The sequence below is a fragment of the Anomalospiza imberbis genome, chromosome 4 (assembly GCF_031753505.1).
Source record: "Anomalospiza imberbis isolate Cuckoo-Finch-1a 21T00152 chromosome 4, ASM3175350v1, whole genome shotgun sequence".
NCBI classification, from domain to species: Eukaryota; Metazoa; Chordata; class Aves; order Passeriformes; family Viduidae; genus Anomalospiza; species Anomalospiza imberbis.
This window is the reverse complement of record NC_089684.1, coordinates 28,441,051-28,459,348: the sequence shown is the minus strand read 5'-3', so window position 1 is coordinate 28,459,348 and position 18,298 is coordinate 28,441,051. Positions and strand designations below refer to the sequence as shown.

Genomic DNA, 18,298 nt, shown 5'->3' with positions numbered 1-18,298 from the left:
TCGCCAATTGTACATTACAGGTGTTTGTCCCATGAAATCAGAGGCAAATGTAAGTTTCTACATATGCACAAGTCAGTCACCCATGGACCCGTTTATGCCTCAGGAAGAGCATCTTGCAGAACCCAACCTCTGTGTGTGTGCTCTTAAGCTGGAAAAGATGCTCACTGCTTCAGGGAGGGTCATTTCCTTCCTTGTGTCTTCTTCACGGAGAACAAGCTTTTTGGAAAAACTACCTCATTTCAGGAGATGCATCCATGCTGGGCAGAATAATGGAATAAAACTTAGCCATTTGTGCCTAATGCAAGGCACAAAAGTCTTGTGAATGATCAGACTGGGAAGTTTCCCTAACAGGCCTTGTATGAAAACATTATTTTGGTTTTTAGACAGTTTATTTGGTGATTTTTTTCCCTCCCTCTCAAGTGTTGTTGTTTCTAGTCTTTGCTTTGGCTTAAGCAGTATTATACAAGATAACTGGTTTTGTGGGAACACTTCATAAAAATGTTGTAAAACATATTGTTATGTCTGCTATAAGAGATGCAATGATTATTTTTTGCCACCGTTGTTGGTTTAGTCCCTGCATTTTGTTTGGTCAGGATGCTGATATTAAAGAAATACCTCCTGGAGGGGAAGGGTTGTGCCACCATGCCTCTTCTCCTTTGGTAATAAGCTGATGAAGATGTTGGTGTTTGCCATCAGCCTCTGTGTGCTCACTGCTGAGCTCCCCAAGGTGATGCTGAAGTCCTCACTCCTGCATCTTTTTGACACTGCAGGGGCCACTCAGCTTGTTGTCCTGTCCTTCTGTCTGGTCTGTTTTCTGACTCTCATCTTTGTTGCTTTCCAGGTGCAGTAATCGGACCCAGTGTGCGGTTGTTGCTGGCCCTGATGTGTTTCCAGACCCATGCCCCGGGACGTACAAGTACCTGGAAGTGCAGTATGAGTGTGTCCCTTACAGTATGTATCCTGATATATTTCCACTTGTTATTTCAGTAGAGATTTATTGTGGAGACTGGGACAGCCTTGAGCTTTTCTCTTGTTGCTCAAGGGCAAGTAAAGCAGACCATGTGCATCATATGAGACTGAGCTGATAAGATATGAAAAATGGTTCTCTGTGTCAGGTTTGTGCTTAGGTTAAAAATATCCTAATAATGTCTCCCATGTTGTACAGCATAACAGTGACATATCATCTTTTGGAAAACACTTGGAAAACCCCATTAGAGAAGGCACACCAGAGGAGTGAAGCACTATTGCTGGCTTACAGCTTCTCTTTACAGAGGTTTATGCTTGTAATCACACAGCAGTGTGCTTCAACTGACCTATGTCCATGTAATTGGTGGCATTTGATAAGTGCCTTAAATAGAGTATTGTATCACCAAGGAGGTAGAAAGCTATTGTTTTGGGTAATTTGATGTTTGATTGTAGAAAAATACTAATTTATAAGCTTCCCAAGTTATGAAGGCAAATTACAGGCAAGCCATTTAGACTGAATTTTTGAGAGTAGAAAGCCAGTCACCTGAGATGACAGCAATATGTGCCAAGTGGGAAATTCAGAGCTACAAAAAGTTGTGTACCTTAGAATTTGCTTTCTGTAGAAGCCAAATTTGTTACATGCAGTTAAGGTCCTACTGCCAAAAAGGGTGTACCTGAAAAAGGAAATGGCAATGATAATACGAGAAGTGCACTTTTTATTAGCAGTTGTAGAGAGCTGAGTGGTGAATAACAGCGCCATTTCCAGGTTTTCAGGCCAAAGCTTATTGTAGCACACATCTCAAAATAATAAAGCAGGTATGGGAATGTATGCTTTCAACCCACGGTGTTGTATTGAGAGAGCAGCAGGAGGCATCAATTTGCTGAAACCCAGAGTTTGGCTTGAGGACTAAGACCATCTTTGTTGCCTCAAGCATGGGCTGCAGGAGAGCAGATGTGGCTGAGCAATGACAGGCACCCTGTCCAGAGGGGAAACAAGAGCTTACAGCCCCTGGGGTGGTCCTCATCCCTCAGGCAGGAGGTGGACACCTGCCTGCTGCCATGGCTTGGAACAACTGTGTGGTGTTTGGTTTCTGTGAAACTCCAAGACCACCTTTCTGAGTAAAGGGAACCTCTCTTGTCCTAGTCTCTCTGTTGAGGGACTTGGATACTCTGCTGGCAGCAGTCTCAGTGTGTCCATATTAGATTTTTCTAAACAAAACTGTGAAGCTTCTAAATGCAGCAATGGAATACTTTTTATGGGGTGAGCTATTAAACTCATGGAAGGATTGACATCAGGGCTTAGGATCTACCCCATGAAGCAGAATATATTCCAAATTATAGTTTAGAGTTATTCCACTCTAAATGAGGCTTTTCATTTCAGAAGCAACACTGTGCATAGAAGGGGTTAGGGAAGACTGGTTTCAACTTATCACAGCAGGTTGTATTTCCCATGATTTATGATTTGCATGAGGATATGCTGTTCCCTCCAGAGACTGGGCTGGTAAAGTAGTAGTCATTACCTGGTACCCCTCCACAGCCTTTGTTGCACATGAAACAAAGAGGAATAGTGGTGCCTTGTGAGAAAGGCAGTATGTCAGTATTACACCCCAAAGTGTTAATTTGCCCTGTGTACAAGATGTAGAATAACTCATGTGAGAGGTTGCTCAGTAGCAAATGTACAGTGGGGATTGAGTATTTTTTAATTATCTGAATGTAGGGAGGAGAAGGATGCCAACTGACATGCTGCCTTTGCAATTAAGGTAGGAGCTTTGATGGCTGTTTCCTCCATTTCTTTATGAATCAAATATAGTGCCTCTGCAAGTAGAGTTAGCGGGGAAAGATAAAGGGTGAGCACATGATGAAATAGGATCCAGTCTTCTGAGGTTGTTCTTGTTGTGTGTTATCTAGGAAACTTTGGGTCAAATCTTCATGTGTTGTTATTTAGCATAGCACCAGTGAGCTAGGTTGTGTTTAGGCAAACCATGTCCTTTCATGTGCTGACATGAAGTGGGAAACCTAGAGCTCCATTTTATTCTTCTCCTGCCTCAGTCTCTGCCTGGCTTTGTTGCTGCCTCTATTTCAAGATTAACTCTATAGATGTTCCCCACGGGGGCTTCATGAGTGTCCCATAAGTGAAAGCCATCCAAGTGATGGAGAAGGTGTCAGCTCTGGGCAAGTAGGTCAGCAGAGGCATGTCTGGACCAAAGCCACACCTGGTGGATGAAATCTGTTCCTTCTTTTCTGCCCTGTTATTGTCAGAGGTCAGTTCTTGTCACTGAACCCACATGCCTCAGCCCCTGTGCAGCCAGCCTTTGGTGAGTGGTGGGGTCTGCCATATGGCCATCTGCTAAAGGAGCACCTCAGTTGCATGATAAAGGAATTAATATTTCAGCAGGCACTTGCACTTGTGTGCAATTCCAGCTTGCCTTTGTCTGGTTGGATGGGTTATACCTCACAGTTTCAAATTATTCTTTATGGACAGAGAATGGGTTTACCCAAGTGCTGGCTGAGCAGCAGAAGGGAGGGTGTGCATCTCAAGAGGAGATGTTTTGGGAGTCGTCTTCAACAGATGTTGTTAGGACTGACCTTAGGTGCTTGTGCTCAGTATAGTGCTAGTGTATATGCTTCCCCAAAGAAAAAAATTGGGAAGATTTAAAACTCCATTCATTAGTCTGTTTCTCTTGAGATTTTATTATGTATTTATTAACTCTTCCACCACTAGATCATATAATTTTCTAGAGGAAAGCATCCCCCTTTTTTCTCAGATGGGGGAAATCCAAAAGTCCTCTAACTAGGTTGCTCATATAATGTAAAATGTTCTTTACATCACCGCACACACTGCATTCATGTGTGTTCACTAGAAATACCCCTGATAAAGGAGAGTTTTATGGGGCTGCAGTTACTCTCACCATGTGGACAAGATGAGAGATGATTATGCAGATAGCCCAGTTCCTGATCCTGTAGTTGCTTTATCTGGTAGCAGCAGCCTTCTACTAGAATGGACAGTCATTCCAGGACATTTGGGTTTCTTAGGTTGCCCTCTGACAGTGAAAAGTAGGTGATATCAGCAGGTAAAAAGATAGCAGACCTAATTTGTCAGGCTTCAGTGGCATCAGTTGTCTATTTTTCTGGTATCAGAAAAAATCATCCAAATAATTTTGTCTTTCTCAAAGCAGGGCTTAGCACGTGGCATGTATTTCTCTTAACACTTGCTTTAAGTACTGCCCCTTTTCTTCTGAAATACTTATTTTACTACTCCAGTTTTCTTAAATTAAATTTGCTTTTATTAATTACTGACCAAGAGAGATTGGCCATGGTTTTTAACTGAATATGTACTATTGCATACCTGCAGTCTGCCATTACCAGAGCTGTGGACGTGATTCATTGTGGAGAGGTGACTAAGCTGTTTTGTGCTGTGTGTGAGAATGAGAAACCTGACATAGTGAGGGTCCCCTTGATCCAGTACTCTTTTGTTTCCTACTACATTCCTTCCCTCTGCCCTTCTCCCTTTACAGAGCAGAGTTAATGGGTAATGGGAACAGCAGTGGTGGAGGTGGTTTTGTAAAGCTAGGTCAACACTCATTGCAGAAACACTTCACTATCATCTTTTGGTGCTTGTACAATCCTGTTGTCATGGTGCCAGTACATCTAGGAGTGAAAGTTTTCTTATTTCACCTACGTAATATGCTAGAGGCCTTCCTGTTTTACTCGTGAGCCAGCACAGAAAGCAGGCAAATGATTTATCCAAAGCTGTACATGAGACCAGTGGCCAGCAAGAGAGCCCAGTTTTGCAGGAGCAGTGGTGCTGGGAGAGCTGCCCAGCTAGTTGTCACTCTAATCAGACACATTTTCTATCAATAACATGATAAACCCAAACCCACCCTTTGGTTTTGCTAATACTGCCTCTGTATGTGTGTGACACTTCACAGCTCAAACCGTCCATGTTTTAGTAGTTCTGCAGGTATTTCTGAGAGGGAGGAATAGAGTGAACAACCCAGTTGAGGCTCCCTTTCCTCCCACATGTGCTCCGTGGGACATGGCAGTGACACTGCCCTTCATGGGTGGCACTCCAGAAGAGGGGGAAATTCCAACATGTGAGCAGCTGTTGCCCACTGGGTTAGACTGAAATTCAGAGATTGTCTGCATTTAGTTTTTATTTGGGTTTTGAAAATGGTATGAGTTGAAAGCACCAGAGGTACTTTGGAATGCTTTCTTCTGTTCATTTCCCTGTAGAGACAGCCTTACAGGCTCCTAAGGATCCAGCACAGTGTTGAAAAGAGGATTTAGGTGTATCTGAGTCAAATATACCTTCAGTTTATCCTGAGCTCCGAGTTCCTTTAGGCTCTAGGTTTTGAAGGTCACAGAATAACTTGTGCACTGTTGTCCTTCAGAAGCAGTCTGTTTTTTGAGCAGGGAATTGGAAAATTTAAGCTATGGTATAGGGCAAAGTGCCAAAAGGGTGGTGAGTCCATGAGGACAAGCCCACTGCTGCATTGATGGAAAGGATGGCAGCAGCAGGAGGGTGCCTCGGGCATGGCATATCCCACTGTGATGAGAACCTGCCTCATACCCAGGCCACCAGTCTTCCATCAGCTTTTATTGTGGAGATCTGTTCAAAGGGATGTTTCTTGCAAGGGAAAAATACTCATGGCTTCCAGGGAAGGATGAATTGTTCTTTCTTTCTATTATGTTTCTTTCCGTGTGGGCTAATGTGAAGGCACCACACATCTCTGGGGCTTACAGAGAATTTCCTTCTTCTTTAATACTAACAAGAGGAAGGGAGGAAAAAATCCAACACATGAGCATATTTCATCCTTTCTTTTCTTAGGACTTTTCTTTTTAAACGTGGAACCTGCAATCACATTTCCCAGTTGCTGTAGTGATGGAAGAAAAGGTCACAGCCTTGCTAGAAATATTCCTTTTATTGCTGATAGAAGAGTAGATGGGCTCACGTATCAATAAAAGTTAGGGATGGTAAGTGTGATGTGGGAACAGAATTCAATAAAGTTTTATTGTATCACAAGTGGACTGAAGTGCATTTAAAAACATTAAATGAAGGCGCACAATATCTGCTCTGCTGGACCTTAGGGCCAGTGAATAGACAGATAATTGAATAATGACATTTTTAAGAGAATACAAGCACTAGAAAGCAAACTGGTATTTTCATTCCTCTAAGATTGCTAGTAGAAAGGGATAGAGGGGGAGAAGATGGGACAAAATTGCAATCTGAAAACAGTTTAATGAGACCACTTTTCCCAAGAATACAGTTCTTAATTATTTCTAGAGTGCTGTAAGGCCTTTATGTGGCCTCTAGGCTTTCCCTCTGCGTTTTCTTGCTGCCTCCTCCATCGGTTGAGAAGCAGTGTTTGCCCACTGAGAGCAGTGCTGTGTTTTGTTAAACAAATGGACTAGCAGCTTCTCTGCTTTTCTTTTTTGCCCTGGGTTTTTATGTTTGCTTTGGTTTTATTTTCTCCCAAGAGAATTTGGTCCCTCAAGGCCCAGCAGGGAAAATGGTAAACGTTCCCAAAGGATTAAGTCTGACTGTTGACATTTTGGCCAGTAGTGAGTGAATTCCCTCCTGAAGGCAGGCCTCCTTTGTTTTATTTGTTAAGTACATTATTTTTGTGCACAGGCTGAGAAGAATAAGTAAAACCAAAGAAAAAACAAACAAGAAAACCCCCAAACCAAAAACCCAACAGCAGACCTAACTATCCATTATGATTATTTCTGAGCAGAGAGTCTTTGTCTCCTGCTGACAAATTGCCTTTCTTCCAATGTTTACAATTTCCTGGCATTGCAGTCAAAAAAGCCTCTTTGTTGTATTCACTTAAATTTACAGTTTTGCTTGCTAGTTTGTTGGGTTTTTGATTTTTTTTTTTTAATCCAGAGAGTCTGAAATAAAGAATATATTGCTTCCCTTATCAGTCTTCTTTTACTGTGTGTTTGTGGGGAGAGTGCACCTACACAACGCACATTGGAAAGCACTCTTAGTTAAAATAACCTGATATTATGGGCCTTTGCAAACCTGCAGGCTGACCTATCTGAATAGTTGTATGCATAATGTACAAGAAGGGAAGGAAAGCTAAGAGCTGGGGAAATAAAGGTATTTGAAAAGTTGAAGTGGCCTGATACAAAGGGAAATGAACATTTTTGTAAGGCACAGTGAAATAAATGGCAACATGGTTAATTTTTGAATATGAGACGAGTTTGGGTTAAAATAAAGAAGTTAGGTGGTTTCCAGTGTGTCTTTAATGCATACTGGTTTGAAGGTCTGCTGTCAGCAGGAACATAATGGATTTTATTGTGGGGAGAAGTTAGATAGATGTTAGGCAATCTCCATAGTTAGGAAGGCCATCACTACCTAGTTCATCTCTGAGTTCCAGCATGGTTATGTGAAAAGCCAGCTCCTGCTGGCTCCTGTCATCTCTGTCCTTTTCCTCTAGGTAGTGGGACACTTATCCATGTCTTCCACCCATGCCAACATGAGCCTTTGTGTGAAAAGTAATTTTTTTTTTCTTGCTCTCTCCTGGGTGTTTAGCTGATTACCTCCTGAACCACCTCACAGCTCCCTAGTCCCAGGCTTAAAGTGTTGAAATGCCTCCATGCACTGATGCATTCTGTCTTTAAAACATGCATTGGTTCTGGAAATCTCCATGAACAACAGGTTTTGTTCCCATATGTCTTGGAGTTGCACAAGATGTCTTTAGCAGAAAAGTCACCACAGTGGTAAGCTCAACTCCTTTAGGTCTGAGATGCTGCAGTGGATGAGAGTTGGAGTGGGCAACAGCCTGGGCATCCTATGAACTTCTCACATGATCATGGGATGCTTGATTGCACATTTGTTGATATTTTTATTATATTTTTAAGCTTGTACAGGCGGGAGAAATTGTTTGGGTTTTTTTTTAAGAATATGAAAAGGTTTCTGTGTTAGAGCACAAGAGGCAAAATTCACATCTATTCCCCACCATCACCTCACTCTCAGAAAATTTGCAGACTTTAAATAAGTCAAAGAATTTAGTGTAGGTCTGTTATGTGTTTCTCACATAGGCTGTTTTTCTTGATATAGAGCCCTGTCAGTTCTCCTGAGGGCCTCTATAATTGGTTTATTATGGAAGTTGAAGGTGGAAAACTGTGATGCGTAGTGTAATGTATTTTATGAAGATTATGAATGTAAGGGGGTAACTTAATTCCTTGTGTGACTTCTATGCACTATTTATTCCTTTCCAATCCTGACCCATAGCAGCTGAATTTTTAGTGAGAAAGTGTATAGGATTGGTTTGATTCTACTCATTTAAACTAAAAGGTACTTAAAATCTTTTAATCTGTTGCCCAACTGCCTCTGGCCTTTGAGTCTGAATCAAAGGTCATTAAATTACAGGGAAACTTTCTTTCAGTGTCAGCAAACTTTGGGTCAGGTTCCTGATAACCTGAGGCTGTCTGAATTCATTAGCTTTTTTCAAGAAACTCATCTTTGTCACACCCATTTCTAGCGTAGTAAATAAGTGATATTTTCTCAGCCAAAAAGGGAATTGTAACAAATACTGCATAGAAATAAGAATGAAAATATGGGATATTCTTCAATAAAGTAATAGGCTGCAGTCCTCCCACCTTCTCAGCTGATGGTTCCATATCTAAATAGTGAGACATCATTGTAGTATCTGAAATAGTTTTGTGCTACCTTAATAAAGATACTGACAAAACATAGCAGCCTGATCCCTGCAAACGCTTTTCTGGAGCATCAATCAGAAGAACCTCCCTGGCTTTAGGTCATCTGTACCAAGCCATGTTTTTCAACCCTTTCTAACATGACAGTCACAGATATTTGCCACCAATTTGCTGTCTAAGCATGACCCCCACACTTCCCAATTGTCTCTGAACAATTCTGTCATCATTAAGGGAAATATATCTTTCTTCCCATCTTTAATAACCTATTGCCTAAATTGTGCTGTTATGCCAAGCACCCTCTGGACACATTGATATGGATTTCATGTTTTATAACAGATCTTCATGGAAATAATACATATATTTCCAGGTTTTATTCCTATTTTCCTTTAATTTCTCTTACAAGGAGTATTGCAAAGGTTTCTTTCATTGGTGCAAACAGTGTAAGGAGATTAAGACCATCCTTGCCAGGTGCTATTATAAATCCATAAAAGAAATGAAATACATTTATTGGGTTTTATTCTGGCCAATAGGGAGAACAGAATATGTATATCCAGTGGCTAAGTTGAGGATTGAAGTTCATTTCTTCTAGCACATGAGGGAGGAGGAGGGAGGGGGAAATTTGAGTATATTAAGGCAAATCCCTTTAGTGTGTGAAATAAGAAAATGCATCTTTCCAGATCTAAAAATACAACTTTGTTGAGTTTCTTTATATTAAAAGGGCTCCCAGGAAGAGAGCCAAATACATCTGAATGTATTACTTCTTTCCCTCATTTCCTCTACTTTTCTTCCTAACAACATTTCCAGTCAATTTTTAGCAATATCGACCTGCATGAAACCACAGTGATTGTATACACCTCAAGCTCTGGCAAAGGAGACAAACATGGACTGCATAGTATTTGATTTTTGTTAGCTTCTTTTTCCAAGAGGAGTAAAATGGGAGTAATTGTGGAAGACTAAGGCAAAAGGGCCTTCCTGAGGGTATGCTTTTGGAAAACAAAACACCAAACAAAATCCTGCAACTTATTTCTAGAGGTTTCTTATCTAAAAATATAATGGCATGTCATTTATCTGGGGTGATTGCCAGAACATGCAGAAATGATCTTAAGGGCTTTTTGAGGTGTGTCTTTTTTTTTTTTTTTTTTTTTTTTTCCTGGGGGGGCAGGGTGAAGGGTTGGGGAGTGGAATGATGACCAATTCAGATTAGAAAAGATTTATTCCAATTGATTTCACAGATGAATGTATTTCTGAGGGTCTAAACTAATCTCCTCCTCCAAAGTCCTTTTTCACTCCATGGGTAACTTAAAAATGTCTAATGTAGTTTTAAAAAATGCCTAATCTCATTTATCTTTAATTTCTCTGTTCCGCTTTACAAGCCCACATAAAAAGATTTACAGTGGGTATTTATCCCTTCCAATATCAAAAGCAAATTCCCTTCCAGATCTCAATTTTCACTGATAATCCTCAGAGATGTATAATTTTAATTTACCTTGCAGATGACGTCTACCTGGTTTCTCTCTCTGCTTTTATGAAGGTATTATTCAGCTGCACCTCATTAACTCTGGTTTGGCTTTTTTTCTGTTGTTTTTTTCCTTCTCTTCTGTGTGTGTTAAACAGTGTCTGTGAGTGGAACTATTGTCTTGTCCCTTGCTGGAGTGCACATGCTGGTGCAGCTGGGGCTGGCATGTCACCACGTAATCCAGCCAAGTCCTTTCTTTTTATCCCAGGAGAGGCAGCATCGGGGCCTGTCCTTTTTATTGCTTTAAAAATTAATAATCTCACATTTTTCCATTTCATCCCTTACAATAGCTTGCAGGACCACACAGATGCACACTCATGCACCTGAAAGCTTCCAAAACCTCAGATGTTCAGATCTACAAAATAATGGTTCTACTAAACAGAACAGGAACTATTATGCTCTTGGGATTTTGAAAATGAGTCTATTATATTTAGGTGCACTAATGAAAGCTGAGCTTCCCTGGAAATCTACCTTTAATGTCTGTATAGGAAACACTCTGGCGTCCTTCCACCTATGTTACTATTTAAAGCAGCAAATTGTGCATTTAAGTGCTATTCTGAATGCAGCCCTAAAAGATGGTTCCATGTGTCTGCAGCAAAACTGAAGGCTTGGAAGGAATGTAAAGGCCGTGGAGTAAATGCAGACTTGAGTTTGAATATTTGACTTTGAGAAGAAAAAATTAGGAAACAATGTATAGATGGTGTTGGAGATAGTTTTTTATTAGTAAGACGTGGCTCAAAACATTGAAATTGTAAGATAAATGAGTTTCATAGTCTAGCCTCATGTGGGAGAGCAGAATGGAGTGGCTAGTGACTCTCTTTGGTATGAAATTACACTGTATCTCTACTGGCGGTCTTTTCCTTATCACAGGCTGAAATTAGTCCTGCTTCAATATAATCACATTTGTATCCTGCTGCTGCTGCTTTGGGTATTTACATTCAGGTTTGGCAGTGCCTGAAACAGGAAAGACTTTCAGTCAGTAATAAGTATGGAGCTGAAGGTGTGGAGGCAGCAGCTACTAAAATGCAGCAGGGAAAAGATGCTCCTATCCCACAGGCACTCCTGAGCCAGCTCTGATGCATGCTCAGGGCATGAGATGCAGAGGCACAAGCTGTAAAGCAGGGATAAATTTGCCACGTGGGTGTTTGTACAAGGCACAGTTATAGCCCTGGTTTCACTTGGCCTTTCCCATTGGCACCACTGGGACATTCCTAGCCAGACGTGCTTAAAGGTTTGATGGATGTCAGCTTGTGTGTTTGCATCTTATACATGGTGTATGCAACTAACAGAAGCCTAATTTGGGGGGTCCTTTATGTGCTCAAGCTGGGGTTTCAGAGGAGAAACAAACAGACCTTTGTCCATTTAAAGACTTACTCAGAAGAGTGAGCATGTGCCATGTACATTTCCAATGAAGTCAATAATTAAATATGTTCCAGATGACTCTGGTGGGGAGGATATTAGTAATTACCAGAAAGTGACAAATCTACATTTTGTGGCAGGTACTTTGAAAACAAAAAGTCAGTGTTTCTAATAGAATCCGTTAAAAATATGACCTGAATCAATTGTCATGTTTAAGTTAATGTCTTAAGTTTTGGACAATATTTTTGATTTTTTTTAAACAGTCTTAATAGAGGTATAGTAATTGTCTTTCAGCACATGCCTTTGATGAGAGCCCACTGACACACTTGGGAGTTCTCTTGTTGAGTTGAAGGGAATTTGGATGCAGAGAGTGAAATTGGACCGTATTTAAATCAGTGCAGCCTTGCTTATTGAACAGCGTGAGTCTGAGCCTTCACATTTGGGAGAAATTTGTGGTGCAGTGATGATAATATAGAGAGATTTCCAGAGAAAAGGAAAAGTCTTTCTTTCTCAAAGAGGTCTGGTCCATTCTGCCATCTTGTCTCAGAAACAAAATTAAGTGGTTAAGTCTCAAACCAGTTCTAGAGTACACAAAAAAAAAAAATCATTTGCATTTTGCCTTGGTAAAAGGAAGATCACAGAGCTTTGGTTCGAGCATGCAGGGAGAAGACAGGAAAGGCCAAATCTCAATCAGAGTTGAAACTAGCCAGTTGTGGCAGATAACACAAAGCTTTTTAAAAAGTACTTTAATAGCAAGAGAAGGTCTAAAGAAAACACTGGGAGTGATACTTGTTTAATGTGATCACTCCTCTAATGGAGATAAAGTGGAGGCATTCAATGTTACTTGGTTTTTGTTCCCTAATTCTTTAATAATCCTGGAAGGCCTTGGACTGCCTGGTCCTTTTGGTAAGAGGACCATAAGTGTGTGGGAGCAGTGACTTTCCTTTTGTGAGACTGTAAGGGACCAGCTGCATCAGCAGAATGTTGACAAGTCTACGGTGCCTGGTGGAATTCATCCCAGAGTACTGATGGAACTAGCACATGTTATGGCAAGACCCCTCTTGATCATTTACCAAGTATCTTGGGAGTCTGGGGGAGGTCCCTGCTGACTTGAAGGTAGCTAATGTTATTCCAATTTGTAAGAAGGACTGTTAGTCTAACTCCAGTTCCTGGAAGTAGATAATTTTCCTGTGAAGTAGATCATAGTGGGGTACTGTTGACAGGCATTTAAAGAATAGTCTAATTGCCGGGCACAGTCAGCCTGGGTTCACACAGGCAGATCCCTGTTTAAATAATCTGGTATTCTTCTATGACATGGTCATTTGCTTAGTGGATCAAAGATCTCGATACAGGATGGGGATGCACTTTTAGCAAGTTTGCTGATGATCCCAGACTGGGAGTTGCTTTTAACTCTCTTGAGGGATGAGAGGCATTGCAGAGGGAGTACAGATACATTGGAGCATCAGGAAATGATTAATGGGACAAAATTTGACAAGAACAATTGCTGGATTCTTTGCCTGGTGTGGGGGAGTTTCAGCCCTGCAGAAGGGGATCTGGGAATGATGGTTGACAACACCTCAGTGTAAGCCAGCAGAGAGTTCCCTGGCAGCCTAGAGGATAGTCTGCATCCTGGGTTGTATCAAACACGGCATAAACAGCCGAACAAAAAAGATTATTATCCTGCTGTACTAAGCATTGATGCAGCCTCCACCTTGAGTCCTGTGTGCAGTTCTGGACCCCACAATATAAAAAGGATGTTAAGGTGCTCTAATGCACCCAAAGGAGGGCAACAAAGCCAGTGAAAGGGGTGGAAGACTTCTCATGTGAAGAACAGCTGAGAGCTTTTGATTTGTCAAGTTTGGAGAAAAAGAGTTCAAGTGACATCCTCGTTACCCTCTACAGATTGCTGAGGAAAGGATGAGTTAGAGGGAGGTGCTGAGCTCTGCTCCCTGGCATCCAGTGATAGAACACATTGCCTGAGAAAGCTTAGTCTTGACATTAGGAAGCATTTCTTTATTGAGAAGGTCCAGCATTGGAGGAGGGTTCCTGGAAGGGTGTTAGATAACCCAAGCCTGTCAGTCTTTAAGAAGTATTTGGACAACACCCTGAATACTGTGCTTTGGTTTTTGGTCAGCCCTGAAGTGGTTGAACAGTTGGACTCTAGATGGTCATTCCAACTGAAGATAAACCATTTTTGCCATGGGAAGATGCTGATGCTTCCCAGTGAAATGATAAATGGGGTGTCCAGAGTGCCATGTGAGTGCCTGGAGGCAGTTGGACATTGTTGGTGTAAGGTGTGGTAAGAAAGCTGAACATCTACACTCATGTTGAAATGGGTTTTTGCAGTCAAAACCAGCCTAAATCTTATCAATTATGAATGGCTGCAACAGATGGTATATATTATTGTTTATAAGAATTAGTGATACGTTTCAAACAAGAAACACATGCTGCTCAGCAGCTTTAGCTGCCACTTCTGAGATGGGAACCAAATCCCTGACCTTGTCTTCCCCTCCACTTGTTGGATAACATCCTATTTTAATAACCAAAAAATGAAGACCATGAAATATTGCACGATGGAAAACTGTGGGCAAACATCAATTCCGGTGTAAGAGGATCCTACTCTTTCTCAGCTTGCTGGGAGCTGCACCTGTCTGGGCAAGGGTGAAATTTGTGTTTGCAGCACAACTATCGATCAGCCTTTCCCAGGAGTCCTCGGGAGAGGGAAATTCTGCAAAACTTCTTACTTGAAGTTTCAAGAAGTTTGTGCAGTGTTGCTACAAAGAACTGCCTGTAGCCTGAGATCAAGGTATATCATGATAATGTTGATTAGTGCTTTGTCAGATACCTGGCTTTGCAGAAAATACTGTGTATTCCTTCAGTTTTTCTTTTAATCCCCATTTGTTGCATTGCCTTATTTTAAAAAATGCTCTATAATAAATAATTGCTCTAAATACAGCAGGTGAAAGGCTTTTGGGGCTAAAAGCCTCGCTCTTGAAGAGCAATCCAGATGAACTGTAGCAGTCCTCAGAAATTGGACCAGAAGTCTGGAAACTATATTCCCTTAAGCTTGTGCCTATTTTTGCTCTAGATATAAAATTCTATGTACGTGCCTTATCTGGAAACAAATAAACTGTGCAAACATCTGCAGGATTGGTGCCTAATTTGGTGGAGAAAAGTCCATTTAAAAATCTTTATTGCTCTTACACAATTTGCTACAAAAACATTTGCTGTTTATGATGCAGAATCTAGATACATTGCCAAAACAAATGAGCCAAAGGTATTTTGTGATAGTAGCCATTCAAAAATAGAATCACAATAATTTGTTTATTTTCTGATTTATAAAATTGCTACAGCATCTTGGCTGAAACTGAGGTTAGAAAGCATTTATTTTCTTTCTCTGGTGTTTCAAAATTCTCACTTAACATTCATAACACAGCAAAATACTCATTTCTGTGTCTTTAAAGCCAATCATATTAGATATTCCCCTGCTGAATTTAGTGCTTATTCAAATGCGCTCTCTGCTCTCCTTGAAAAGGAATTTTGGCTGAATTTCTTTAGTGCAAAGCCCTTCCTTAGTGCCTTGATAACACAGGGTTTATCTTATTCTGTAATACTCCACCATACAAAGCAATCTCAAACTCAAGGAAGCATGCCAAGAGACACTGGGCAAAAAGCCCTTATGTAAAGTTTGGACTTCTTTCCCTTAACAGTGCAGCATTTGCACAACCTTCTCTTCAGGCAAAGAAAATAAATAAATCAAAACAAAGCTCTAAAGTTAACCAAAAAGGTTTTGTTTTTTTTTTAAGCAGTACTCTTGATATTTATTTTAATGGGAAGAAATCAACTTTATGTCACTTTTATCAGACTAAACTAGAGGAATTCTGCAGTGCTCTTTGCTGACAGTGGGACAAACTCCTTGTATTGTGCCCAGATCTGTATGTAAAAAATTTCCAATGTAAAAGCCTTTTTTAAAATAGAATTTGATGCCTTGTGGGTCCTGTGTGGGAGTGTGGTGATAGTTATGCAAGGCCTAATGGTGGTTTTTTTTTTGTTTTGTTTTTTTTTTTTTGGTTTTTTTTTTTTTTTTGCTGTGGAGCTCAGAATGAGAAAAGGCAGACTTAGGTACTGATGACCACCTTGGCAAGAGTTGCACCTCCTGCTACCCAAATCATGCTGCTTGATGAGCACAAAAATGCACTCTTCTCCTTCTTTGCTCCAACTTGTGATCATCCTTTCTGTGATCCATTTGGCCCAGCGCTGACTTACTGCATTTAATGTGGCATTGACTCTCTTTGCCATGCAGTTTGTGTGCTGCATAAATCTGAGCAGGATGACAGTCTCATTGGAACTCAGGATGTGTGGGAAGGAGCCCCAGGTACCCAAGGTTTGCAGTCTTTCTCATGATATCACAGTCCATGGAAATTAGGTGTATGGATACCATTAAGTGTCAAGATGAGTGCTATCTCCACAGAGATTATTTATCACTTTCCTTTCCCTCTGCCTGAATTCAGGGAGGTTTTTATTGAAAATTCACCTCTCATCTCCCCTTTTATTCTTTCCACTTCATTTCTCACATTCTCGCTTACTCTATCATAAATATACCTGCACAGCTGTGACTGTAGCTATACAAGCTTCAGTCTTTTAAACCCAAATGCTGTTCTTTGCAGGTGACCTCACCTTTCAGGAGCAGAGGCTCTCCTGGAACATGCACGAGGATATTGGCTTGTAGAGCGTGGGATTTGCAATTAATCAGTCAACTTGAATGTCTTTTTTTAAATTTTTAAAAATTATTTTATTTTTGACACCTTTTTTCTAATCATGCCAGTAGAGAGTCCCAAAATGTGACCCCTCTCAGGAATGCAGAATTAGCCTAACTTAGTGCTCACATCGCTTTTGTGGTACCAATAGTGTGTTTGTCTTTGGTCAATCAATAGGGTCAAGAGGCGAGAGTTTGTCTGGTTTATGTCAGTGTTTGCCTGAAGTCAAATAGGTAGCCAATTAAATTTTCCAATATTGAATGAGAAGAGAGTGGTAGTTTCAGCTCTTCTACAAATGCCTATTAAATTACATGATGCAAAAGTGGCTAAAGATGATTCAGAGCAATAATTTGACCCAGTTATATGTTTATTGCATTTAAAAGACAACTGGGGGCTTGATTTCATTGCCAGCTGTGTGGTAGTTAATGATCAGTAAGAAAGCATCAAACTGAGAACAACTTCTGTTTCTCAATACATCCTGCCGTGCTGAATTTCAGACATTCCCAGAATGAATTGTGTGTGTGTAATGGATCTAAAAATATGGAGAAATATGCTTTTATTGGAGACTAACAGTATATATTCACTGCAAAAGTGTTCTTAACTAACAAAGAAAAATCATATGAAAAAATGATGGACTTGCTTCTAAATGCACATAATTGCTCTGACCTACAGCTGTATGACTCCTGATTAACACTGGCCATAAATGAATGTCCTAACACAATTTTGAAACTTATGTAATTAGCAGAGGAAGACAAAATTGTTGCTTCCTTTTCAGACTGACATTTTTACTGCAACCATTACTTTTAAAAACATCAGGCAAGCTCTCTGCCTGCGTGGTCTGTCCAGTATCACTGTTTAAAAATTCATTTGTGGAAACAATTGCACATATGATAAACATCAGTTTGAAAATTCAATTTACTGTGTAAAGAATTTGGGGACACAGTTTTTCATAGAACAAAATAAGTCAATTAGAACCTTCTTTTCACAGTCTGCATGTTTTCTTTCAAGCAAAATAACAGTGATTGAGTTTGGTCTATAAAAGTGTAGGCATTAAAGCTCCAAAGACAATGTGCTACAATAATCTTGAATCGAAGGTGCCTAAGAGAAAATGATTGTTGCAGGGTTATGTTTTTTTTTTTCCTTTGATTTTAGGTTTTATTATGTATGTGCCTTGTTAGTTCCATTTAAAGAAATGAAAAATGCAAATATCTCTTGCTCTAAAACATACTTTATAAACAAATAATTTCATGAATTAATTAAAATGTAGCAGAGGCCTGATGTCTCTCTTTACCCAGTGCTGCAGTGGAGATGGTTCTGTGGTGATGAGTGGCAGCTCTAAAAAAGCATGGTAACCTGGGTGATGCTCTGGACATCACACAGAGAAACTTGGCTTCACTCACTTGTCTTTGTAGTTGTGAAAGAATCCATTATGTGGGCCTGAATTTTGAACCAGTGGATGCTCCCATTGGGCCATTTGGGCAGATTTTTGAAGGGGGATGGAGCAGAAAACAGAATTTCAGCCATACTTGCTTGTATCCATACTTTTAGCTTAAATCCAAACAAAATTTGGTTTAGTTTCTCAGGGAGTTGCCCAATCAGATTGTTCAGAGATGAAGTTTTCTTAGCAGCCCAGTACCTAATGGCAGAGCTTTTCCAACATCATGGTCTGCCAGACCCCAAACCTAGCTGACCTGGATTTAAAAATTGGTACCAAGGTGTCGCTGTAGAGCAGGACGGGAACGAAAATGACTCCAAATCAAAGGCAAAGAGAATGAACTGATTTATTTCAAATGCACCGCTCTATTTATAGAGAACATCGTGCGAACTAATTTCATTGGACTTAGAGTAAAAACATCTCACACCATTGGTGTGCACTGAATGACGCACGGTGGCAGAACATATCTGTAAACAATGTGAACAACAAGGTAGATTAGAGAATTATTTACATTCTTTCCCAATTGTCTCCCAGGCTCTCGCCTGGTTAGAAAACCTTCTCTTTTTCTCTCTGACTGAACTGAGAATATCCACACCAAGG

At 40.5% G+C, this 18,298-nt stretch overlaps 1 protein-coding gene across 28 annotated transcripts in view; it reads left to right on the top strand.

Annotated features, from left to right (window-relative positions):
* The window catches only part of ADGRL3 (adhesion G protein-coupled receptor L3), a 490,120-nt gene that overhangs the window by 280,319 nt on the left and 191,503 nt on the right, over positions 1-18,298 (top strand). For all 28 annotated transcript variants that reach the window (XR_010998235.1, XR_010998234.1, XR_010998236.1 and 25 more), the window contains one exon: positions 842-951. Coding sequence is in view for 25 of the 28 variants with exons in the window: in XM_068187649.1 (XP_068043750.1) it covers positions 842-951 (110 nt within the window). In the remaining 3 variants the exon portion in view is untranslated. The remainder of the gene's footprint in view (positions 1-841; positions 952-18,298) is intronic.